This window comes from Pistacia vera, unplaced genomic scaffold (assembly GCF_008641045.1).
Source record: "Pistacia vera cultivar Batoury unplaced genomic scaffold, PisVer_v2 Contig549, whole genome shotgun sequence".
NCBI classification, from domain to species: domain Eukaryota; kingdom Viridiplantae; phylum Streptophyta; class Magnoliopsida; order Sapindales; family Anacardiaceae; genus Pistacia; species Pistacia vera.
In genome coordinates, this window is record NW_022196389.1 from 508,081 (window position 1) to 535,108 (window position 27,028).

Sequence of the window (27,028 nt, forward strand, 5' to 3'; positions counted from 1 at the left end):
TATAGAATTTTTTGGACTTCCATCATAACGATCACTTTCTTTTACATACGGCACAAGACCTAATTTTTTTATTTAATTTTTACTTTATAGATATAAATTCAAGAATATTTTAGTAAATAGGGACGAGTGAAAATATTAAAAGAAATAAAAATTTCACAGACCCTAAAATTGATTAATATTATTAACACCCATGATTTTCAAAAAGTATCATAAATCCCTTAAGAAGTTTTCTATTTTTGATCGGAGATTTTAATAATTAAAATTATCTATTAAAGGGATTTATAATATTTTCAAAACTTACGAGTATATATAAAATTTAAGTTATATTTTAAAAGTGATCATATTAAAAATATAATATTGGATGTACAAATTCTTTTATGAGATAATTTAAAAAAAAAAAAAAACCATTTTTGAGGAGTCAAAGTTTATAATTTTTATTTTATTTCTTATCTTTATAAAGTTAAAAAAAAAATCATATATAAATTTATTATTCTTTTTTAAAAAACATTATATTTTATCTCTTATTTCTTAAAAATATGACTAGTTGATTTATTTGTTAGTTTAAAAATAATTTAATATTTAATTTTTAACGCTAATTTGGAAAATAATTAGAAAAAATAATTGGTTTATAATAAACGGTTAGAGTGAAGGTATAAAAATTGTGAAGGGTAAAAATAGATGAAAATTTTTATTTACTAAATCAATTACAAAAAGTTAGATTGTAATTTGAAAAAAAAAAAAAAAAAAAGCTTTTTAAATAGTATTTCATATAATAAAATAAAATATATAAAAAATCCACCTTCTCTTTTCTATTTACGACTTTAAATTCTCAGTCGCTGACGCAAACTCTTTATCGTCTCTCTGTCTCTCTCTCGTCTCAAGTAAGTAATCTCACAGACCAATTTTTAGTTTTTTTATTTATTTTTATTTAAAAATATAATCTTTAATTACTTGCTTGGCTATTTCATGTCGAATTGGTTGATTTCGATTTTGATCAGACTGTAATGTTTCCCCAATTTAGTTGACTCGTTTATATCAATTATTTATTATGAAAAAACGTGCTCTCACTTTAATCAAAATTTCTTTTACTCACATAAATTAAATAATGGGAGTAGTCGTCATTCGAATTTTGTTATTTTTGCTGTTCAAATCTATTTATGATCGTTTTACAGTACCGGGAAAAATTCCCATTATTCTTACTGTGTCTGTACTCTAGGTTAGGGTTTGTGGGGATCGTGAACTGGGACTGAATTTAAATGTTGTTTTTATACCTTAATTTTACAAATTACTGATCATTGATGAAGCATGCTATGAACGGAATAGATTAGAGTAAGAAGGTCAATGTAATTGTTGAGGATGAATTGTGTTGTGCAATGCTACCTCGGATTTTATGTTTAGTTTGTTAGTGCAGTATTTCGTTAGATACAGATAGGAAGGTGGTTGGAATAGTGAATTTTGGTGTTAACTTGGATTGCGGCTAGAAGAAAATCATGGGTTGCAATGATTGATCAAAAGTGCTTTTAATATTTTTTGGATTGCAGGTGAAGTAATTTAATCTTTTACATAATGGGTGGAAGTGCGATAGATAGTTTGATAGATGATGATTGGGAGCTCCCTTCCCTATCTAGTGGAGAACAGTCTGTAGCCAGTGGAGAACGGACTGTGGTTTTAGTTGGGCGTACTGGCAATGGAAAAAGTGCTACCGGGAATAGCATTCTTGGAAGAAGGGCTTTTAAGTCCAGGGCTAGTTCATCTGGTGTTACTAGTACTTGTGAATTGCAGAGAACTGAACCCAAAGATGGCCAGAGCATTAATGTTATTGATACTCCTGGTATGGTAACTTGGATTTGATTGTACAGTTTACAACTTTTATCTTGTATCTGAAATTTGTTCATCAAATAAACTCATGTGATGAGTCATTGCAGGACTCTTTGATTTTTCTGCTGAATCTGAATTTATTGGGAAAGAAATTGTCAAATGTATTAAATTGGCCAAAGATGGTATCCATGCAGTCCTTGTAGTTTTCTCGGTGAGAACCCGTTTTTCACAAGAAGAACAAGCTGCGCTACGCAGCTTGCAGACTTTGTTTGGAAGCAAAATTATAGACTACATGATTGTAGTCTTCACCGGTGGGGATGAACTTGAAGATAATGAGGAAACATTAGAAGACTATTTGGGTCGTGACTGTCCAGATCCTTTAAAGGTTTCTTTTTTAACTTAAGTTTGATTTATTAGCCGTGTTGTTTATTTTCTTAAAGGTCTTTGTTTTGAGTGAATTTATTTTTGAAGTTCTAGGGTCCTCTAAGGTTGGAACTCCCTCTACTATCATGGATCTATAACTTTATATAGGATTTAGCAATCCAATCTTGTCACTGGATCTATATTTTCCATACATTGACTGGTTTGCTGGTGATGGACCAGTATATGCTACATAATTGCAATTAGTGTTACAAGATTAAACTTTCTTTAAAGCCCGTATAGATCTGTCCTCATGATTGGTTTTTATTCTCCGTATAGATCTGTCCTCATGATTGGTTTTTATTCTTTCTTCCCTTTCAGTTGTCTCTAATTTTAGCGAGAGATTTTTTTGGTGGCAACAATGCTAACACATTTGCCCCAACATTTACTTGATGATCTCTATTTCTTACTTTTTTAACTTGAGAAATGTTTTAACCAAGCTCACTCTTTAGTTGCTTAAATAATTGGAGCAGATGGGTAAAATTTTCTTCTAGCCCTTACCTTGCTGTCAACAAAATGGATTTATCCTTTGCTCATTTTACTTTTTATCATTTATAGGAATCAAAATTGGCTTGTATAAATACTGCAATAAATTGTCAAGTTTGTTGATGCTCAAGAAAATGTCATCCTGTGTCTACAAATTGAAGCTTTTGCTTGAGCTTTTTGTAAAATTATCACATTATTTCATGCTTTGTTATATAATGTAAGGAATCTTACCTTATGATTTAAAGTTACCAATTTAGAGCCACTGAGTTTGAGAGGAAATTTTTCATCAGTTTTAATGAGTGGCTTTTCATTTTCTCTAGTGATTTGGTACTGGTTTTGTTTACTTTCTAATGTATTTTGATGACTTGCTTTTGGGTCTTGAATAGAGAGAGCATTTATTATAAATCAAGTCAAATTGCAAGCACTACGGAATTATTTTCTAAAAACTTTATGCTTTACCTTGTAAAAAATTATGACCCATTTGATATTGTTTTATCTTATTTGGTTAGCATATATTTTCTAGGCTGAACATCTTCAGCTTTACGATTCTTAAAATGTTCACTTAATTCTGTAAAAGGCTTATATAAGCTTTTTTTTCAAATTTATATTAACATTGTTTCAGGATGTTCTTGCTTTGTGTGAAAATCGCGAGTGCTTTTTGATAACAAGACTAAGGATGAACCAAAAGAGCTAAACAAGTTGCGAACTTCTCTCCCTTGTTAACAGGGTCATAGCGCAGAATGGTGGACAACCTACACAGATGATATTATTACTGAATTGAAGGTAAGTTTGTTCACAATTTTTTTTTTACTCATGCAGTTCACATTAAATATGTTGGTGAAATGTCTTTACTTGATAACAAAGGGGGCTATGACTTCATGCAACAAGTGGAGGTTGATTCCCTAAAGTATTCAAAGGAGAAATTTCAGCTCTGAAGGAGCAATTTGAAAGATCATATAGATCAACTCCAACGAATTACTGAGATGGTAATCTGGTTGAACTCTATCCATTTTTAATTTATCATGTGCATTTGCATTAAGATTTTCTAAGTTGTATAATTACAAGAGGTAAGGTGCAATTCTGGCCTTTTCCTGTAGTTAGGGAGAACACCGCCCCTGGAAAGATTAAATTTCTTATGCACCTCTTAAGAGGCTTTAACTTACCATTTCATGAAGAAACTCTTTTATAAAGCCATATTTTCACATATTCTGATTTGATTACTATAACTAGTTGAATTTTACATAAAGGTTTTGTAGACATTCTTTTGCATTTTGACTTTCAATGAATTAAGAAACAATAAGAGTGCCTGCAGTAGTTTGCTCATATTGAAATGCACCCTATTCCTGATCTTTATTGTCTACCTTTGTTGTACTGTATTTCCTGTTTTATTACTATTATTTCCCCTTTCCACTAGTCTAAAATTATAGCACGGCCTTGGAATGATCTTGGTGATCAATGAGATCCTTTGTAAACGTATTCTGCACTCATGTAACATTTTGTGAAATGACTTTTTGTCCAAGGATACTATTGCAATTTTAGTTCCTTGAGAATCTTCTTACTGGATTGTTGAATATATGTTTTAAGGTTGTAGTGATTCTGATACAATTAATTCATGGAGGCAAGTTTGATTTGGGCAAAACATTAGAAATTGTTGAAAATATAATTTGTTTGCATGACATCAGCCTGATGCGAGCATTGTCGGTATAATATCTTTTTTGGTGGGAAAATTGTGGATATATGTCGTTAAAATATATGTTGAATATTGTAGATTTATTTGTTTGAGCTCCCTTTTTATTTTCTATAGTCCCTGTGTAAAGTATGATTGTAAATTATTGATTTGTAATCCCAGAAATGTTATGAGTTGCTTTGCACGGCCTCAGATATTCTTATATGATTAACAGTGGTTGTAGGATTGCAGGGGTACTCCAACTGTATCAATTTAGGGATGCTATTTTACTTGGGAATGGTCTCCAATTGATAGATTAGGGAATGCTATTGGCTTTTTTGGTCCTATCTGTCCATTTAGTTAATGTTTTGTCTTTTTCATTCATCAATAATATTGAACAGTATTTGTATTATATTGTTATTCTAGGGTTTAATGGTCCACGTTGATGTTCTTAATAGGTTGAGCTGAAGCTCAAAGAGACTACTAGTAAGCTTGAACAGCAATTGGCAGCGGAGCAAGCTGCCCGTTTAAAGGCAGAAGAGAAGGCACAAGCAGCTCAAATGAAATCAAACGATGAAATTCGTAAGCTTAGAGAGAATCTTGAGAAAGCGAAGATGGAGACTGAGGAGCTCCGTAAACAAGCTGAAAGCCGGTGTGCTATTCTTTGACCAATCTCAATCATTTGTGAGCACTGTATGTGCAGCCGTGTGAAGAACACCTAAGATTGTTTATCTTTTCGCTCTTTTTCTTACCTGATGTCAATATTTTCATACTGCAAATATATGCCGTCTTATCTCGAAAGTACTATATTTTTTATTCTGTATCATGTAAATGTTCACAGTGCTAGCTTGAACTGCCGTTGAAACTTATATTAATCGTATCCGTCCGATTTAGATTTATATATGGATATATTATAACCTTGCCTTGGTGAATTAGCTTTAGATTTGGCGCCGTTTGATGAACTCTAAAATTATTCTGTTCTAGCCCATTTGACATTGCCTGTAGTTGAGACGCTTAGTTCTTATAAGAACTGATCCATGTTAAAGATCAGGAAAGCACTTTTTCAGGGAAGGGTTTTTGCGACGAGGATCGTTCTTGTAGCATTGAACAATAAACTGGCATGAATTTTACGGTGTTAGGGGTGACAGTGACGGCTGACGCCACAAAATTTATGGGCATTTCGTTATATTTTAAATTTTATTTTGAAAAAAAAAATAAAGATTTAACAACAAAAATTTGTTTCTAACGCATGATTATTGATTAAAATTGCACAGTATTTAAAATGGTCCTGCAAATAAAAAATATGTTATTTCTCGTAAACGAATTCAACGTGTTATAAATAAGTTAAATAAGCTAAAAGTGTCGTAAACAAATTGACTCGTATTGTGACACAATTATAATGTATTTATTAAACAAGTTAATGGATTATATTTATGTCACTCGTTTAAGAATATCTGTATCAGGACCAGTAATACGAATAATTTAATAAATTGTTTTCAGATTAAATAAAATTTCTACAGCTTTTCTATAAGACATGACAGGAATATAACACATTAAGGGGCGTTTGGTTCATACAAAACATTAAAGAGGGTTGGTTTTGGCAATGTTTTATTATAAAAAAAGATTAGATTATTAGTGAGATAAATAAACTTAAAGATTAATGAATATAATTATTATTGTGTTTGATTCATGTGGACTGTATAAAAAGTTAATATATTTAATTGACAATAATTATAAAATACTTAGATATTACAAGATTATATATATGGGTATTTTTGTCCAAATTATTAATTAATGAGGTTAAAGAAATCATTCAACAATTGAGTTAATTGTTATTTGATATTAAAAGGAGGGTGTTTGTGTCTATAATTTTTATTAAATAAGGATAAAATTGGAATAAGAATAAAATATCCAAATAATCTTAAAATACCACATTCTAAGTCAATAATCATTATCATATCACACTCTATATCAACTCTTATATTATCTTTTTCCTGTTGAGCCAAACAAAATAACGACTGAAGTAAAAGATAGGTTATCAGAATAATTTTCTTAAGACCCTAACCATTCGCAGCCTAACAGTAACCCGATCTGCCATCCTATTAAAAAAACTATTAGTCTTGAAATTAAATGGAATTCTCAATTGGAAAATTCTATACTCTCTTGTTGATTCTTGCTCAGATGCAAACCTTCCTTTACTGGCATAAAGTTAACACATACTACGATTCAATGGGTAATCCAATTTTTTAAATTGAAACACTAATCAATATTAGACACGTAGATTGTATAAAGTCTTAATAATGAATAATATCTTACTTAGATTTAAAAAATATTGAAAAATAACTTGATTAAAAAAAACTTTAATATAAATAAACTAAAATGTTACCCATAGTGATGTAAATTATTATATAAAAAAGTATATAGCGAAATTTGATAATATATTAAATGTTATTTATATAACATGCCATATAATGTATCTTATGAATTGTTTTTTTTTCTCATAACAATAAATTATTAAATAAATATAAAGTATTTTTTGTTTAAGATAATAAATTTAACAATTAATCACAAGCCTTATGCTCGGATGACAAGAGTTTAACCATTTTGGTGAATTACCTAAAATCTGACTCATTAGGTTTATAGAATATTCAATAGACTCTAGGATTAGTTGATGTACGCACAAACTAGCTCGGACAAAACAATTCTTAAAAAACATTTTTTTAATAATTTTAAAGCTTGTAGTTTTTCTTAAACTTTTATCAAGTAACCATTAATTTATGAATTTTATTTTGAAATTATGAAAATAAAATATTGACGTTAAAAATATTTGTAATAATTTTTTTCAGAAAAGATGTTAAAACTTAAAAGTAGTTTATTTATTGGGATAAATAACAAAATAAATCGTTACCCAACATAGGCTGATTTTCAGAAAAGCCCCTAGAAATAAAGCAAATAACCTAATGTCCCGAAAACACTACTTATTGGTTACGCATGTCCTAAACTCTAAAATTCCAAACTAACCAATCAGACTCCTAATCACAAATAAATTGCAGACGAATTAAATTGAAATTAAAATTAATTGACAGACGATGCGATGAGATGAAGGAACCATTGCAGAGAACCAAATTGGTGATTAGGCATCTGCCTCCGTCTCTCTCTCAATCCGACCTCCTCTCTCTCTTTCACGATCGTTTCGTCGGCCGCTACAACTGGTTTTGCTTTCGCCAAGGGAAGTCGAGGTTATTTTTATTTATTTTAATTTTCTATAAAAATTTTTATTTGAAATTGATTTTTTAGGGTTTTTTTTTATTTTTTTTTTATTTTTAGAATCTTGATTGATTGAGTTTTTAATTGCAGCAACAAGCATAAGATTCAGAGGTTTTCTCGAGCGTATGTTGAGTTGAAGCGAGCGGAGGATGTTTTCGAGTTCGCTGATTTGCTCAACGGACATGTCTTTGTTAATGAGAAAGGTAACCCTTCTGGTAATCTGCAACATTACTGGCTAGATAAGTAATGTGTTTCGTTTTTTGTTATAAGTGTGTTTAATTGGAAATTTTGTATTGAATATTATAAAATTTTCGCTAAAAATTTTGCATAGAGAAGTTTTATATTTAATATGATAAAATTATCGTTGCAAACTAAAAGTATGATAGCTTAAAGGGGTTGTAGTAGTGAAATGTCAACTTGTAATGTATAATTAGTATGAATTTCGTGTGGTACAATATTCTATTGTTTAATATTACATGTCTATTTTTGCTGCAGTATCGATACCACGGAGTTTTGTATTTATTAGTACAAGCTTTATTACAATATACACGTGTGATTTTAGTAGGTATTGCTGCAAGTTCTGTAGTAGGAAAGCCTTATATTTAATATGATGAAGTTCTGTTACTACTCTAACATATGATCGCTTTGAGGGAAACTTGTAGCAGTGAAATGGCAACTTATAATTTACCACAAGTATGACTTTTGTATGGTACAATAGTATATTGTTTAATATTACGTGTCTATTTTTGCTGCAGTATCAATACTGGGAAGTTTTGTATTTAATTGTACGAGCATTCATTACAATGAACACGGGTGATTTTAGTAGGTATTGCTGCTTAATGTGAAATTTGTAAGATTAGAATGACAACTGGTAACATGTAACAAGTCCAGTAATGTGTAATATTTACTCATTAGATAGGAAATGTATTATGTTCTGTAGTAAGAGTAATTGCAAGGGTTATATTTGATGTTATGAGTTTTGTTTCGAATTAGGTGTAATAGCTTAACAAGAAACTTGTAACATTGAAATGTCACTTAGTTCAATATTTAATAGTTTGATATTAATTGTCTATTTTTGTTATGGTATCTATACAGGGAAGAATGTTCCTGTACTGTCGGCTAATTCTACTTGTGTTTGCTATTTTGTATGTGTTTCAATTATGTTCAGGATCTCAGTTTAAGACCATTGTTGAATATGCTCCTTCACAACGTGTTCCAAAGCCTTGTACTAGAAAAGATAGTCGTGAAGGGACCATTTATAATGGTACTTTTCTTTTTATTTATTTAAACTAATTTTGTATTTGTCATTGTTGTTATGTGCACACAATAGTATTAAATAAGTTTTTTTTTTTTTTTTTAATATTATGTGACAAAACTAGATCCTGATTATCTCGAGTTCCTCAAACTTATTGCGAAACCTGTTGAGAATCTTCCTAGTGCAGAAATTCAGTTGGAAAGAAAAGAAGCTGAACTATCTGGTATGTTAGTTGTTTGCTGATTTATTTTATGAATGTAAATTGTTGTTTGTAAATATTTGTTTATTTTGATTCGCAGGTGCCACAAAAGAAACCCCTATTGTTACACCACTAATGGAATATGTTCGGCTGAAACGAGCTTCTGAAAGCCGAACTCAGGTAAATGGGGTCCTTCCTTTTTGTAAAATATAATGTGTTAGGACAATATACATATTTTTATGGGACCAAGTGATGTTCAATGGAGAAAGCTTAATAGCCTTGCATATTTCTGCTTTATGGAAGGGCTTTATTTTATATATATCAATGGTTGATTGGTGTACTACTCATGAATGGTTGTAATTTATTTGGTTCTGTCTTTCATTCAAGTCTTATGTATTGGAAGATTCTTCTAAGTTTTATATTGGCTCTGAACAAATTCTTCAGCCTGCAAATTTGAATGATTGCAAGTGATTTGAAAAACCCATGCCGGATAGTTTACATATATTCTGTGGCTTTGCATGATAACTAATGCTGTTCCAGTTACTAGTTTTGAAGTGATCACACTGTTTTGTTTTAGTATTATATGGGGAATGGTCACCGTGAATGCGCTACTATATAATCTTATAAAGGACTACTTCTGGTCTATTAACAGGGATCTGGTTAATTTGTAAGATTTATTTGAATTACCATGGCGTGATACATAAACTTTTTAAGAGTTTTCCCTGCGCTTTTGCACATCTTCCCTTAAAGTTAAAGTATAGTTTACAGTTTTCCATAGACAATGAAATGCTTTCACCTATCTACAAATTAGTTCTTTTTCTTTCTAAAAAAAGATACAATTACTTGTGGAAGACATTTATGTTTTGAATTGGATTATGTTATTGATGACAGAGTTCCTCAGCTGTTGGAAAAGCTAGCAGAAGAAGTAGGGGAGCATCTTCGAGAAAGTCTGGTTCAGGTACCACCAAAAGAGGCTCAGAGAAGAAAAAGGTAATTACCTATTGGATTATTTGTTCAAGCACAGCCTTTTGTACTTCCATAAATGATCCATTCCTCTTCAGGTGCTTATGTTTGAGAAATTTGTAGTTATTGGTGGTGCATATATATCATAACTTCTATCTTTGCACCAAATTCTTAGGACGGATTTTTTTTTTTTTTTTTTTTTGTGTGTGTGTGTGTGTTATAAATATGTTAGACAAAGTTCAAGTTTTAGGGTTTTTGGTTAAAGTCATTAGCAATTCCTTACTAATAGTGGATTTTGTGAGAGGCCTTCAGAACATAATCCAGATGTATAGTTTTCCTAGTTTCAATAGCTCATATTCTAATGGATTCCTCCTCAGTTACTTATGTTGTGAAGCTTGTAGTTGGTGGTTTTTATTTCTATCTGCAGCAAATTGTTTGTCTGTTTATTTCAGATTAAAGTCAATAACAATTTCACTCTCTTTGTTGGTGTTGGTGAGAGGTTTCTTGGTCATTGAGTTATATAGTGCCCATAGTTTAACTGGCTCATATTCCGCTCAAAATCTGGAAGATGTATTCATAGTTATGTAGTGTTTCAATTGTGAATTTTTGTTGGATTTTTCTTTTGTTCTCTCATCAACAAGGACAAGGCTGTTGAAAAAGGAAACTTATCTTTAAACCTTAGCAATTACACTATCCAGAAATTCCCTTAAATAATATGAAGGGGTATTCTAAGCTCTTAAAATTCATGAATGCCTTTTTCTTGCATGGCCACAGTAGTAATCAGTAGAAAGTGTTGAAAATATCTTCATGCAAGTGATTTTCTGTTGGACAAACTGAACAGGAAAAGGAATTTAGTTTGGTGCTAACATGTGTGAAAGAGATGGGAAGAAATTGGTCCCTTGCTTTAATATTTCTGTAGTCTTGTAAATTTTGTCTCATTTCCAATCTTTATGTTAAATTTGGTGATGCCATGCCCTTTGAATGACTAGTGGCTTCTAGTGGAGGGGAAGGGAGCAGTTATATTTTGGAGAGAAATCTCTGTTCATCTAATATGGTGCTTGTGGTTGGAATAAAATTATAGAGGCTTTTGAAGGTAACCGCCTTTATCTAGGCTAGGGATAAATAGGTAGGTAACTATATTCCTGGATCTTTGTTTCTCATCAGTTTCATCACTGTTCTTAAATCTCTTGGATTCCTTAAACTGTGTTTCTATTCTGGTTTCACGTCTTCTGTATATTGTTACCGTGCATAAGGCTTTAGGCATTTAATAATCTCCTTTTCCTTATCAAAGGAAAAAAAATATTTTGTTGTCTACCTTTGTTTTACAGCAATTAAGAAGTGAAACATTCTGGACAAATGGTTCATAGAGTTATGCATTTAATTGAGTTCTGATTTTCTTTTTCAGTATATCATTATTTGCTTCCTACTTAACTCCTTCCCCTTTTCTCTTCTCATTTCTCTCTCTGTTGGAATTTCTTTGACATCATTACTTACTAGTGGCTTCACTTCTTTGTGATTGTTTGTACTGTTTTGATGGTTTTACTCTATTTGCAAATTAGAAATTTATGACTGTTAAGTGGATAAATATTGATCTCCATTGTTTCTCATTCACTTTTTTTTTTTTTGTCCCAGTATGTACTAAAGGGCAGTGAGAAAAACGCAAGTCGAAAAGACAAATCATCTTTCATTGTGGTGCCTAAGCGACAGGGTCAGCCAACCTCTTCTGTTGGGAAAGGAATTTTGGAAAGTGATACCAGTATGCTTTTTCCCTCCAATTTCTTTTTGAACTACTTAAGAATAANTGTGTGTGTGTGTGTGTTATAAATATGTTAGACAAAGTTCAAGTTTTAGGGTTTTTGGTTAAAGTCATTAGCAATTCCTTACTAATAGTGGATTTTGTGAGAGGCCTTCAGAACATAATCCAGATGTATAGTTTTCCTAGTTTCAATAGCTCATATTCTAATGGATTCCTCCTCAGTTACTTATGTTGTGAAGCTTGTAGTTGGTGGTTTTTATTTCTATCTGCAGCAAATTGTTTGTCTGTTTATTTCAGATTAAAGTCAATAACAATTTCACTCTCTTTGTTGGTGTTGGTGAGAGGTTTCTTGGTCATTGAGTTATATAGTGCCCATAGTTTAACTGGCTCATATTCCGCTCAAAATCTGGAAGATGTATTCATAGTTATGTAGTGTTTCAATTGTGAATTTTTGTTGGATTTTTCTTTTGTTCTCTCATCAACAAGGACAAGGCTGTTGAAAAAGGAAACTTATCTTTAAACCTTAGCAATTACACTATCCAGAAATTCCCTTAAATAATATGAAGGGGTATTCTAAGCTCTTAAAATTCATGAATGCCTTTTTCTTGCATGGCCACAGTAGTAATCAGTAGAAAGTGTTGAAAATATCTTCATGCAAGTGATTTTCTGTTGGACAAACTGAACAGGAAAAGGAATTTAGTTTGGTGCTAACATGTGTGAAAGAGATGGGAAGAAATTGGTCCCTTGCTTTAATATTTCTGTAGTCTTGTAAATTTTGTCTCATTTCCAATCTTTATGTTAAATTTGGTGATGCCATGCCCTTTGAATGACTAGTGGCTTCTAGTGGAGGGGAAGGGAGCAGTTATATTTTGGAGAGAAATCTCTGTTCATCTAATATGGTGCTTGTGGTTGGAATAAAATTATAGAGGCTTTTGAAGGTAACCGCCTTTATCTAGGCTAGGGATAAATAGGTAGGTAACTATATTCCTGGATCTTTGTTTCTCATCAGTTTCATCACTGTTCTTAAATCTCTTGGATTCCTTAAACTGTGTTTCTATTCTGGTTTCACGTCTTCTGTATATTGTTACCGTACATAAGGCTTTAGGCATTTAATAATCTCCTTTTCCTTATCAAAGGAAAAAAAATATTTTGTTGTCTACCTTTGTTTTACAGCAATTAAGAAGTGAAACATCCTGGACAAATGGTTCATAGAGTTATGCATTTAATTGAGTTCTGATTTTCTTTTTCAGTATATCATTATTTGCTTCCTACTTAACTCCTTCCCCTTTTCTCTTCTCATTTCTCTCTCTGTTGGAATTTCTTTGACATCATTACTTACTAGTGGCTTCACTTCTTTGTGATTGTTTGTACTGTTTTGATGGTTTTACCCTATTTGCAAATTAGAAATTTATGACTGTTAAGTGGATAAATATTGATCTCCATTGTTTCTCATTCACTTTTTTTTTTTGTCCCAGTATGTACTAAAGGGCAGTGAGAAAAACGCAAGTCGAAAAGACAAATCATCTTTCATTGTGGTGCCTAAGCGACAGGGTCAGCCAACCTCTTCTGTTGGGAAAGGAATTTTGGAAAGTGATACCAGTATGCTTTTTCCCTCCAATTTCTTTTTGAACTACTTAAGAATAATTTTCTTTTTTCATAGAAGATGGGTTTATTTTAATTTAGATGGGGTGTATTTTGTGTACTGTTCTTGGACTATACGAAGTTGAACTGATGACCGAGCTATGTTGCAAAGGCACAAATCTTTAAAACTTATTTCCCATCAAAATAAACTTATCTACCCAGTAGCCACATTTTGATATGACCAAAATGATAGTGATGTAATTTACTAAAAACGCTTTTTTTTTTTTCACTGTTTTTGGACACCTATCGCTTTTACTGTCTTGGTCATGTTTGATCATGTATATCTTTAACTTGTTAATATTGTGGATGTATGACAACTGAGGTTTGCCTGTTGATCAAGTTGACATGTAAACTCTTCTGAAGTAGAGACATCATTGTTTCTAGTAGAATCATTGGATTATCTGTATTCAATTTTGTCTTCTCATTCATTATATCATGCCCACGTTCATCTCTTGCTCTCCTTCTCCATGCATGTACGTATTTGTCTGGTATGTACTTTGAGGAAAAAGTGTGTTATCTCCCTCCCCCATTCTGGTCCTTTATTCTTAGTAAAATTTGTAGCTTTTTTCTTTTGTCAAACTTTTCTTCTCTTATGTTGTCACGTTGTTGAGGTCCAATTCAAGTTATGGATTCATACAAGTGGGTTACACTTTCATGTTACAACAAATGATGTAATGAAACTGATGCAGAATCTAGAATCTAAGTTTAAGTTTTTATTTATAGAACCATTTTATTTTTGAAAGTTATATATCTGGGTCACTCTTGTTACTTTTCTGGTCAGATTTTTTTTTCTTATTTTCTTTTTAAAATTTTATTGTAGTAGGATTTAGGGTACTTATTTGTGTAGTTTCCATATTTTTAGACTTGCCACTGTATATAAGGCCTTATTTTGTTGGATTTAGAATCCTCTGATATTAATAGTTGATAATGGATATAGGTTTATTACTTATGAATCCTCATTTTGTTTGATTTAGATGACTCTGATGTTAGTTTTATTGTCGCTAAAACTTCTCCTGTTTTCTTCTTTAATTATTCATACCATCTTTATTTAATTAAAATAATTAGTTTCAATGACTGTAATGGTGTTAACTAATAAGTAAAATCAAACTGTTTGTGATAATGCAAAACTATACATATGTGATGAACAATTACTTGGGGAAGCATTATAAGATAAGAAATTTCTGAACAATGAACTTATTAGAGTGCATTTGTGTTTTACATTGATGTCGTTCTGTCATTGTCAGAAAGTGTGTGTGTATATATGTGAGCAGGCATATGACTGCATCTCTTTTTATGTCTGTTCTGGTCATATGTGCAGACAGTAAGTGTGATTCTGCTTAGAAGCTCCCAATGTGATGAAATTATGGGTTAAATAACTGCTTCTACTTATTTGTTTAATATAATTTGTAATTGTTTTGATCATTTGAATTGCAGTTCTTGGTCTTGAAAGTACTGTTTCGGGAATAACCTTGACCTCTGATTCTGGAAAGAAAAAGATATTGCTTTTGAAACCGAAAGATCCAGAAATTTCTCATGTAAGTTTATTGTTTCTGAACTTGCCTACTTGATTGAAGGTTACCATTTCCAGCACAGATGCTGTTAGTTTGATATGAACTAAACTTGTGGACTGAATAAACAGTAATCGCTAGCGTCTTCAATGCTAATTGTGATGGATATTGTGAAACCTTGGGTGACTGATACCTTTTCTGTCATCAGGGCGAAACATCATCTGGTGGAATTACCACAACTACTACAAAACAGATTCAGAGGCGTGAAAGCCAAACTCAACCCTTGGCTGCAGTCCAAGCTCGGGAGAAGCAAGGCCTAAACATAGAGAATGGGAAGCCACTGCCTCGGTCTATGAATAGACAGTCACGTACAGATGGTCATGTATCTAATAATGACCTACACACATCTAGATCTGACCGTGATACAAAGAGAGGTCCAGACAGTAGATTTGTGAGAAAAGTCCTGAATGGTTTAGGTACTGAAAGTGAGAAGCAAGAGAAACGTACAAGAAATAGGGATAGACCTGATTATGTTTCCTGGGCTCCTCTTCGTCATTCTGATGTTGCTCAGATTACTGAGCAGCGCTCGTCATCCATGCAGCCTAATGAATTGCTTTCAAATTCAATTGAAGGTATCATTGTTACCATGCTGGGATCATCAAGTTTTTGTATGAAGTATTTATATATAGTTTAGCATCAAATGATTAACTTGAATGAGCATTATTCTTTTGGCAATGTATAAGTTTCAGTTTCTGCTTATGTCTTTCAGCTCCCCATGGAGACATCAAAGATGACATTCCACGTGGAAGCAAGACTACTGGAGCTATAGCTCCTTCAAATGGAGGTAATTTAGAAAATGGTCAGCTTTTCTATAACACCTATATTGGTCATCTGTTATGTTCTTTTGGCTGGCTACCATTGTTTTCCCCAATACTCCAATCATAAAAATTTTGAAAGCTAATATTTATTCTGCTCCATTTATGGCTCCAAAAATGATTTCAATTAAATAGATATCATCACAATTTATTTTCTTCAGTGTTCATCTTTGAGTTCTTGCTTCACTCATCCTCTTCCTTCTTCACCACCTCAAATCCTAACCTAAAATTGAAAATGAAAAATCCGGAAATAGAAATGAACATACAGTCTTTAATATTTCCAGACCTAATTACAAAATATTTTTTCTGCAACTTTACTTCCTCTTTTAGGAAGGCAGTCAAAATGTGAAAATTGGGATCCAAAATTTTCTAGGGTTATTGGTACCCTTAACTCTTCAGATATTTGGAATTAATTTCAATGTGAGTTCCTTTGAAAAGTGATCTGTAACTCAATTGAAATCTAAGCTTGGGAAAGAAATGATATGACTTCCCAACTTGCTGTACACTCAGCAACACAAATTCACTTAGTCCATACAATTAGTGTATTTTGTGCCAATAAAATTTTCAATTAGCAGACAATTTGAGTTCAAACTTGTTTAGTCATGATTCATGAACAGGTTTTTTTTTCTTTATATCAGCCAACCAAAAAATTAAAAAAAATTAAAAAATTGTTATAGTAATATTGAAATTGTAGACACGCAAGAAGGCTGTGGAGAGCAATTTTTTCTCTTTATATTATTACCTTATTTTATCCTTACTAGTAATTTTATTTACTGTTTATTTAGTAATATAAAACTTCAATAAAAAAATGGGTTTAAAGAATTATTATGCAGGGTTCATATACTGTCACTGTTTTCCTTTTTAACAATAGAATTATCCTCCAATTACGTGATTATGCAGCTGAAATATTGAATATATCCAGGTTCCCGACATAATGTTCATCGTGTAGCTGCCCGTGTTACAAAGGATGATGAGGGCAAGTCTTCAAAAAGAAGAGGTTCTACCAGCTCAGGTGCCCATGAGGTGAGGCAATATATATTTTTTTAAACAACTTCTGGTATGTATAAATCCCCGTGTCCTTACTCTACCCAGTCTTAAATCTCTTTTTTGGAAAACACAGAAGCAAGTATGGATTCAAAAGACATCTTCTGGGAATTAAAGTATTTGTCTAATTCTGGTAAGCTTTATATGTATCTGGTTTTCCATTTGGTTATAAACAAACTTGAACTGATTCAGAAATTTCACAAGCTGTTCACTGGAATGATATTGGGGTATAATTGCGTAAACTTTTAACGTAAATGGTGTCAGCATAAATTTTAAAGCTATGTTCTCTTTGAGTTTTGTGTACTAAATAGCTTTGTTTGGACATGTATCAGGTGTTGTAGTGATGATGTTATTGGGAAATTATAATCCTTTTCTTCAACAGGTTCAAAATATTTTCGATTTGTGGGAAGTTAAATCGAGCTATAGTAGTTGAGCTTTTGATTTGAAAGTTTCAATCAACCTTATCATTAGTAAATGTCTTCCCTTTTAATCATTGTTATATATTATAGTCCTTTAGTTTAGGATTTTAAAAAAAAAAAAAAAAAAAAAGAAATAAATAAATGTTAATTTCATTTTAGATTTATCTTGTTTATTTTTTAAGTTAAGAACCTTCCAATCTTCTATAGGAGATGGTATCAGAAAATGCAAAATACATGATAATACTTTATTATCTTCCCTGGTTAGTATAACAGAGTTGGAAAGTGTAACATTGAGTAGGAAAGGGACAGCAAAATAATAATCACCATATGGATACATCATTTTGGACCATAAACCTTAATTAAATGAAGAGTTAGCTAGATAGAATAATATGGAGGAATGCTGTGTATTGGATAAATATCAGAAGCTGTTACATGTGTAGAGATATCAGAACGTTACATGTATATAATCTTAAGCCCACTGATGGAGCTAACATGGACCAGTGAGGCAAATGCCCCCTTCAACGAATAGACGGTTGTTTTTATCTAGGCAATCCCCATAGGTATATCATTAACTGATAGATTAACAGAAGTTAGGGGTTATATCTTCTTATGATGGACTTGTTGCCCCATGATATCAGTTGTCATCTAGAAATGTATTGCAGGTATAGATAGCCAAATGTCATGCATTGATCCATTTTAACATTATTTAAAACAGTATTAAAGTTGTCTTTAATAATATTGCTTCCATGTCAACTGAGAAGGGAAGCCTTTATACGCTGAGTTCCCATGGTCTTTAGCTTCTAAAACCACTTTTTTGTATCTTCATCTCTTCATAAAACAGAAACAAATAATATAACCATAAAATGCATTGAAACAAATAATGTAACCATAAAATACATTTTGTTATTACTAAAATCTTCTTAGATAATATGAATTTAATCGGTTTTGTTAATTTATAGTACAATTAGAAGTTTTATTATCAATTCGAATTATGTTACTTTCCTGCTTATGAGTCCTTTTGAAACATACATGTTAGCTTGCAAGCAGTTGGTGTCGCCTCTATTTTTCTTCGAGGCCTGGTGAAATTTACTGATGTAGTTCATAGTTATTTTTTTTTTATTCACTCTGGTGAATTTGTTTGCTTTTCAGGTTTTAGAAGTTGCAACTCTTTTCCAGATATTGACAATCTATTTTTTCCTGTCATGTGGCGATGAATGGCAAGATCTTATTTGCCTTGTTGGAGTTTGCAATTGGTAAATAATCATATGGTTTGTTTTAGTCCATTCCCAGGTTTGGATCCAATCCTTTTTGAGATTCATTCTCAAGGAACCATCATCTATATCTGGGGAAGCAACTTTGTTTCAGACTCAGAAGCAATGAAGAGCTTCTAATTGATGTGATTATTGAATTATCTGCCTCGTATCTACGAATTTCCAATCCTCTCGAGCATGAGAGAACAACCAGCATTAGATTGAAAGGTGGATATCAGCAGTACTATCGATGCTAAATTGGAAGTTCTTGCTTGACTTTGCGTAGCCATTGGTAGAGGAAAGTTCCGGCGCTCCTTTGGTGATGCAAAGTTCAGAGTCCTCAAATCATTATTGACATTTAACCAGTTGGTATCAGTTGTAGGGCTTTTTATATATGAGAGTTGGTTGTACTTGTGAATATGTCGCTGTTACCTGCGTTGTGTAAAATTTGTTTTGGGTTCTAGTGGTTAACCCTCAGAAAATCGTACGAAAGAAGAAATATTGTCCTATGTATTGTTTCGGAAGTCAGAGCCCAGAAATGTTTAGTGCAGTAGAGAGTAGAACCTGGTATGTAGAGAAGCTTATTATACGTTTGTTTCTCAGCTGCATATGACTCGTATAACTTTGATTGTGACTTGTTTTAATGTTAAACATGTACCTCTCAACAGTTTGTGTTTCCATTCCTTTGCAACATATATGATTTACCTATAACAACTTAAACTTATAACTGTAAATACACAACTTATAACATGTTATAAATTCGAGTGGTAAAACAAAAGGGTAAATTTCATTCACTGGGAGATTGTCCATTCAACTTACCAACGGCGAACTTACCAACAGCAAGTACAAAATGTAAAAATAAAAACAAGTAAATAAATAAAGCTAAATATATTTCTTACCGTTAAAAAGGCTAAAAGAAAATTTCACCTCTTGGTCGTAAAAAGAATCGGGACTAATTTTTCTGTCATACAATCTAGCAGAGTTCATTTTAATCTAATATTTGCTTAATAAATTAAAGGTAAACACATGTACTTCCTATATCCGTATTCAGAAAATAAACTAAAATAGACAAATGGCTCAGTGTTTTACATACAATAATTGCCTACCTCGTCAAAGGCCATTGATGTAATCAATGAATGTCTGTCTTCTGTAAAACAAACGATTTACAAAATAATTGTCCCAGTTTCAGAAATTCAAGCTATGGAATCTGAAGAATTTCAACTAACATTTTATGCAGCGACTGTGGCTTCGAGAAGAAAGGGCAGTGGTCACTTCCTTTGATCTTGAAGACTCCTTCTGGCGGGTTTTCTCTGACAAGCTTTTCTTGGACATCTGGTGAAAGGGCACGATCATCTAATGTTTGTATATAGAACCGCCGGCCAGTTCCATACTTTTCAGGGGACAATGACAGCTTCTCCATAATAGGACCCAGCGGTGTAGGTCTCATGGAAACCATGGCCAAGGCAACATCCTGAAATGAAGTAAAATCCATGTCAAATCATATTATCCATAGGCATATATAATGATGAGGGCGGGTTGTTATTTCACTTCTTCTAGTTTTGGAGGAACAATTACTAGCTAGATCACATAATGTACTCTATGCTATGGTTTAGCTCCACAAGCCCATGTAAAATACTACGCGGAAGAGTTTAAGAACCGAACACGATTAGAAGTTATCAATATAGCCTACAACAATTGGAGCACAACAAAAGGTGGATGTCCACGGGAGCTCGATATATTCCGACTTCGTAAACCAAAAAAAAAAAAAAAAAAGTAGCATATTATTGGTGACATTCTAAAATTTGAAGATAAGAATTTTTTTTTTTTTTTTTTTTTAACTGCAATTGGTGACTCCAATATTCATATATTAACCTATTATAATCTAAAATAACAGTGACGCAAAATTTAAAATAAAACTCAGTATCATGTTTGACAACCTGGCATGAGCTATCAAATATGCTTAGATCTTGACCAGCATTGCGCAAAACATTGGAGTGCCATTCAAGGCCAAAACCACGGACAAAACGTACCATACTTGCAAATCTTGATGTTGTACTCAGCGAGAGAAACACTAACAATAGCATTTTTAACTTCAATTTACAGCCCCAGGCATACACTATATCATGATTATGAGAAGCAGAGATAGTAAATATTTTACATAAATATGATTTTATAAATTATAAAATGTGTTGCATTCCGCAATAAGGAAATGTAGAAACCCAGAAGTTCTGAAGACAAAATGATAGGCTTGAACTATACAATACCTTTGTTGGTGATTGATTGAAATATAACCCTTTCATTTGCTGTTTTTCAAACATGAATCCTGTAGGAGGCTTATCTTTACCATTTCCATATATCAAAAACTGGGATTCTTGCATAAAACGCTCGGCAGAACCAAGCTGCAATACAAATTTCATCAGTGAGGTCATACGACTGAATAATTCTAAACAGCGAAAATGGCTTGAGGAACAATATTCAAATGAGATTTCTCATGATATTCTAGCAATTAAATTGGATAGGCAAATGCGAAGGCAAATAATTTCTTGTACTAATCGCATGTAGTGTTAGACATCGGTGAAAAATGAAATTTCATTTATAAGAGTTATGCATGAATAATTGATGTTACCATAAATCATTAACATTCATTGATCAGAAAAGGTTCCAGTATATGCTTAATGAACAGGCTGGTATAATTGTTTTACGAGGCTGGTACAATTAGAAAGCACTTGGGAAGCATCAAACAGAACTCAGATCGTACCTCTTCAGCAAATACATCAAAAGGTCTCTGGCCATTTGACACCATTGTAGCACAGAGATAAACCGCTTTTGAGATTTTTTGTGGGAAATGCTCCAATGCATAAGAAATACAGGCACCCCCACTACTGTGACCTACCAACATAACCTGAAAAACACAAAATAGACGCTTGTCAGCTACTTTTTTTTTAATGAATACGAATGATGGCATTATCCAACCTATATTTCTAACCTTTTCATCCTCTGGAAGGTTTTCAAGATAATCAATCAATGGTTTTGAATAGTCCGCCAGTGTGGTGACATTGTTTGTATCTGTCAGATCAATACCAGATCCTGTAAGATCTAAAGCTGTCGGCTGCAATCCTACTTCCTCCAATTGAGCAATAGTTTTGTACCAACACCATGCTCCAAATCCTTCTCCGTGTATTAGTACAATTTTTTTAAACTGGATATTCTCCAGAATGTTTGGTGCCTGCACAGGACATGTTAGTCGGTGAAATTTATTTCTATCGGGCAAACTGCAGTTACTGAAATATGCAACCATTACTTACTAGAATTTAAAGGTCAAAATATTGCCACATAATACATGTCTACAATTAAATCTATTAACAAGGAAGAATAGCAGAGAAAGAAAGGAAAAAGGGAAAAGGAAAAAGAATTTCTGGGGTGTGTAATGCATATTCAAGTTTTTTGCCTCAGGCCAAACATGAGGAAATTAAGATTGTTATCAACTATGTTTGAAAACAAAATTCACGTCATAAGCAAGTAAATAGCCAAACTTCATTGAAAGTAAAAAAGGGGGAAAAAATAAGAGTTTCCAGGGTCTGTAATGCATATTCAAGTTTTTTCCTAAGGGCAAACATGAGGAAATTAAGAGTGTTATTCTCTGTGTTTCTAACAAAAATTCATGCCAGAACCAAGTAAATGGCCAAATATCATTTTAATGTTTGCATACTTGTAGAAAGGTACCGTCAAATTGGCAAGTTACCTTCCTAGTTAAAGGCCATGGTTTAATCTTAAGTACAATCATGCCAGAACCTTTCTGGCAGGTTGAGAAGAGGCACATGGCTCCTGAAACTTTAGGACATACAAACATCATAATCACTATTCAGTATTTACAGTACCCTTTACAGCTTTTCAACACATTTTCCACATCTTGTGGCTTGCTGATAATGATTTAATCTCCAACAAAAAATTTATCAATTGTCCTAAACCATTCACCAATAACCCCATAATTGAAAAAATTAAAAGTCAAGAGTCAAAGATATCATCTCTCTCAACATATGAAAGTAGAGTTGACCTCACTAAAACTGATAAACCTTGATCTTGGTTTCTTTTCACCGTAAAACCATGCTCAATACTTAATACTAAAGAATTCTCAAGGCATAATAAAATCCTCAATAAAATCAAAATCAAAATCAAAATCCTAAAAGCACAATGAATTAGCAGGTTCCCCATACTTTTTCAGATTCACTTTTCAAGTCATTAACAAAAAGTAAAGAAAGAAACATTACTATACTACTCTAAAAGCTTGACTTTTCCTAATATTAACACTTCTTATTTTTATTTTTATTTTCTCTTCTTCTACTTTTCATTACACCTTAATCATCAAAACCCACTATCAGCACAGATCCAATAATGATTAAATAAATTTAAAAAGGTAAAAAAATAATAATAATAATAATAAAATCATTCAACGTATATAAACATAAAGTGATTGTAACCTGCTTTGAATTCGATAAAGGGTCATCAAGATTGCGTCTTCTAGAGCTTGTAGAGCCTCCAATTCTTCTCGACATGGATCCCTCAAACCGCTGAGAAAACTGATGTTGCTGAAGCGCCATAGACAAAGCTTGCCTATGCAACAACTCTTCTTCCGCTAAAAGCTTCCTCTGAGACCTCCCCACTCTCTTGCTTCTGGATCCATGCCCCTTCTCTTTAGTCTCCTTCTTCGTCATGCAAACAAAATTACCCATCTCCCCAAATGAAATTCCCTTCGATACCCACCGATCTTTTCCCTCACAATCCAAGAAAAATTAAAACTTTTTCCGGGAAAATCAGGAATCCATGTTTGTGAAGGTGAGTAACATGATGAAAACAAAAAACATATACAATAAACGAAATAATGAAAAAAATCCAACTGAACTGAACGCTTTAATGTTTATTTGTCAGAAGTAGCTGCGTAAGTAAGTAGAGTTTGACTAGAAATATTTTTTAACTGCTGAAACTGCGGTAAACTGAAGCTGCTTGTGGAGAGATTGGGTTGAAAATGAAAGATTTCAAGGTTGTTAGGGATCATTGTGAAAGTCAAAGTGTGTGTGTTTTGTAGTTGGAAATGGAGAAAAGTGTTTTGACAATTTGTTTTCGGAAAACACATTTTTGTTTTCAACGTTTTTGAGAATTATTTTTGGTTAATTTCTAATTTGCTTCCATTTTTTTATTTCAATTTATTTTAGATGTGGTGTAGTTTTTTTTTTTTTTTTTTTGAATTATTTGTAGGAAATATGTTATTTATAAATGTTTGTATGATCTAGAATTGAAAAATGAAGACCCCATTTAGTTAACGACCTAGTAAGTCCTAAGGGCATCTCCAACCCACGCCAAATTGGCGCAAAAAACACCCATTTGGCGTGGGTTGGTACTCCAACCCACGCCAAAATGGCGCAGCACTGTAACACAATAAAAAAATATATATTTTTTTAATTTGGTTTTTTTGTTTTTTTAATTTTGTTAAGTTAATTTGAATATTAAATTTACACCAAAAATCACACCAAATTTGAGTATTAATTTAATTTGATTATTATTTATAATAATAAACTTATAATAATGATATAATTTAAAAAATAATGAAAAATTAAAAATAGAACTTATTCAATGCAAATATTAAACTAAAAAACTCAAAATAAAAATTAACACTAATTTAAAAATACTAAAATTAAAAGAAAATACAACATAAACTAAAATAACAATTTATATTTCGGTATATAGTTCCGGATCCAGTAAGATTATCAAAATATTGAAGAACTAGAGTTATTTTAAGATCCTTGACCTTGTTGTTGAGCTCTTTTTGCATAATTCTTAATTACTTATTTTGAAAAAACTCACGTAGGCTTAGATCGGTTATGAATTCAAATCCTTGCTCTTTTTTTTTTTTGTATTATTTTATATTAGATGTAATGTTTCTATAATGTTTTTTATATTAAATATAATGTTTATTTGATTAATAAATACTTATTTATTAAATTAGTATAATTTTTAAAATAATTATTATTTAATAAAAATATCATTCTCAATATTTAATTAATATATACAAAATAATGAGTGAAATAGATTAATTGTGATTATTACAATAAAAGAAAAAATAAGAATATTTAAAGAATATATAAAGATATTCTTCTTGGTGTAATATTTGGTGTTGTGGGTTGGAGATGGAATAGTATTTTGTACTAAATTGCATCAATTTGGTGCAAAATTGCACCAAATTGGTGCAATGGGTTGGAGATGGTCTAATGGCTACCTCCTATTAGTAATCGTAGAGATTCGAACTCATGACCTCTTAAATAATAAACCCAAGAATCAAATGAATCATCAAGCTATCTAGAGGTAGTTTTACATTTTTTTTTCTTTTCTTATAAGAGACAAATTCTCACGTTCGGCATCTGTTTCATTTTCTGTTTTCATAAACAAAAGGATTGTTTTAGAAAATGTAAATCCTGTTTTCTTATTTATAACCAATGGAAAAAAAAAATTGTTTTTCATTTTGAAAATTTACTTGTAAAGTGTTTTTTAGTTGTTAATTTTTAATAATATTTTTTTATAAAGTTATGTTTGTTTTATGATTTAATAATTTTAATTTTTAGAGTTTTATATAATAGTTAATATATATTCAAACAAATTTATTATTTCAAAGAAAATTATGATAAGGAAATTTTAATAATAACCTTTTTAAAATGATTTTTTAACTTCCTTTTTTATTTAGAAAGTTAAATATAGGCATTAATTTGACTAGGATTGAAAATTATAAATTTGAATGTTTATTCTAGGTTTTGAAATTTTTCAAAATGGTCTTAATTATTTCTAATATATTCAATTATAGTATATTTTGAAAATAATTAAGAGAAAAGAAAAAGACATATGCAATATTGGTCAAATAAATCTTTTATTATAATATTTTCTTAATTCTTCCCATCATAATTATATTATTTCCTTTTCACTATATTTTTAAATTCTTTCCATCATAATGATATTATTTCTTTTCATATATGTTTTTGTGATATAATCCATAAGATATTTTAATTATTAACCAAATAAAATGAAATTGCTCACAAAGACTCCTACCCATCCTATTCCTATCCACTTTGTGGTCCTTTTTTTTTTTTAAAAATTTAATAAAGTTGAAATATAATTATTGAATTCAGAATGAAAAGTAAATAAAAAATTAAGAAGTAATGAGTTATACCATGTTTGAGGTTCTTTGTTAAGTCATTTGCACATGCTATTTATATCTTATTTGATTTTGGACAGTTGTTACTAGATTCTCATAACTATCTTTATTCAATTTTCATGCCTTAACCTCTCAACTCAATAATTTCATATTTTCTAACTTTAATTAATTATTTATAAATACAAAAAGTATAGTTTGAAATATAATTAAAATTTTGCATATATATAATTAAGGAACCAACACTATATCTATAATACAATATAAGAGTTAAACCACAATAAATTCATGCTGGTGTGTGTTAGAGTAGGTTTAGGCTTCTTTCAGCAACACTACAATTGCCTTTTACATGAATATATTAGAGAAAATGACATATTCTCACCCGAGGTTTAGCATATTGATACCTCTAATTGCATTTATTCCATATTCTCACCTTTAAGCTAATATCGTTTCCTTTATTTTAACAAATTCTCAACTTTTCACTGTAGTATAACACACAAACATGCTAAAGTGCACTAGCACTTTCTTTCGAAGAAGATGGACTCATGTTAGCAAAAAGTGGCTCACATTAACAGAGTTCAAGCCAGCATTTTTGGCTTTTTCCAGCTCACTAGAGCTGATCAGTAGTTCTAGAATCCTGGAGGATTAGTTGAGATGCGTATAAATTAGCTCGAACACCCTCGATTATAAAAAAGAAAAAAAAAACTTGAACTCAACATTTTTTTTTTTTAAAGAAAAATGAAAGGTTTATATCATTTTCTTTTTTAAAAATTGCTAAATCAGTAAATTTCGAGCATCTAACAATTTTTAAAAATTATACTTACCGATTGAATAATACTACATGTACAATATTCTTATATAACATTTTTTATACAATGTTATATAGCAAAAGATGATTATTTGAAAGTTTAATTTTAATTTAAAATCAATCAATCATATTATGCCACATAATGTTTTCTAAAAAATGTTATATGTGTAATATTACATTTTACCGATCTCTCAAGGGGCATATAAGCTTAAATGAAAATTATAACTTTTAACACAAAATAGAATAAATGAATAATTGTATGTCTAAATGTTATCCTAATAACATTATATGAATCACCACAACACGCTTCCTCCAATAATTCCATAAGATTAATTATTAGGCTCTAATAAGTCCATCTCCGTTATTAGAAGACTAGGTGGGGAGGGTGAAGGGAGAAGACGAGGTGGCGATGGATTTTTTATTTTTTATTATTCTTTATATAATCATTAACTTTTTTT

The 27,028-nt window shown here is 31.4% G+C and overlaps 2 protein-coding genes and 1 pseudogene across 2 annotated transcripts; 2 read left to right on the top strand and 1 right to left on the bottom strand.

Annotated features, from left to right (window-relative positions):
* Positions 1 to 804: 804 nt before the first annotated feature.
* LOC116107900 lies at positions 805 to 5,268 on the top strand (annotated as a pseudogene).
* Positions 5,269 to 7,417: 2,149 nt separating this feature from the next.
* Positions 7,418 to 19,245, top strand: LOC116107883 (regulator of nonsense transcripts UPF3-like). Its single transcript, XM_031394158.1, has 13 exons — positions 7,418 to 7,629; positions 7,748 to 7,860; positions 8,826 to 8,921; positions 9,037 to 9,135; positions 9,212 to 9,291; positions 10,003 to 10,101; positions 11,707 to 11,830; positions 14,906 to 15,006; positions 15,188 to 15,611; positions 15,749 to 15,823; positions 16,777 to 16,877; positions 16,975 to 17,031; positions 18,467 to 19,245. The coding sequence occupies exons 1-12, from the start codon at positions 7,490 to 7,492 to the stop codon at positions 17,011 to 17,013; spliced, it is 1,491 nt and encodes a 496-aa protein (XP_031250018.1). The 5' UTR covers positions 7,418 to 7,489; the 3' UTR covers positions 17,014 to 17,031; positions 18,467 to 19,245.
* Positions 19,246 to 19,611: 366 nt separating this feature from the next.
* On the bottom strand, positions 19,612 to 23,522 carry LOC116107901 (putative methylesterase 14, chloroplastic). Its single transcript, XM_031394173.1, has 5 exons — positions 23,046 to 23,522; positions 21,554 to 21,793; positions 21,326 to 21,469; positions 20,832 to 20,966; positions 19,612 to 20,038 (listed from the first exon to the last, which is right to left on the bottom strand). The coding sequence occupies exons 1-5, from the start codon at positions 23,295 to 23,297 to the stop codon at positions 19,766 to 19,768; spliced, it is 1,044 nt and encodes a 347-aa protein (XP_031250033.1). The 5' UTR covers positions 23,298 to 23,522; the 3' UTR covers positions 19,612 to 19,765.
* Positions 23,523 to 27,028: the final 3,506 nt, after the last annotated feature.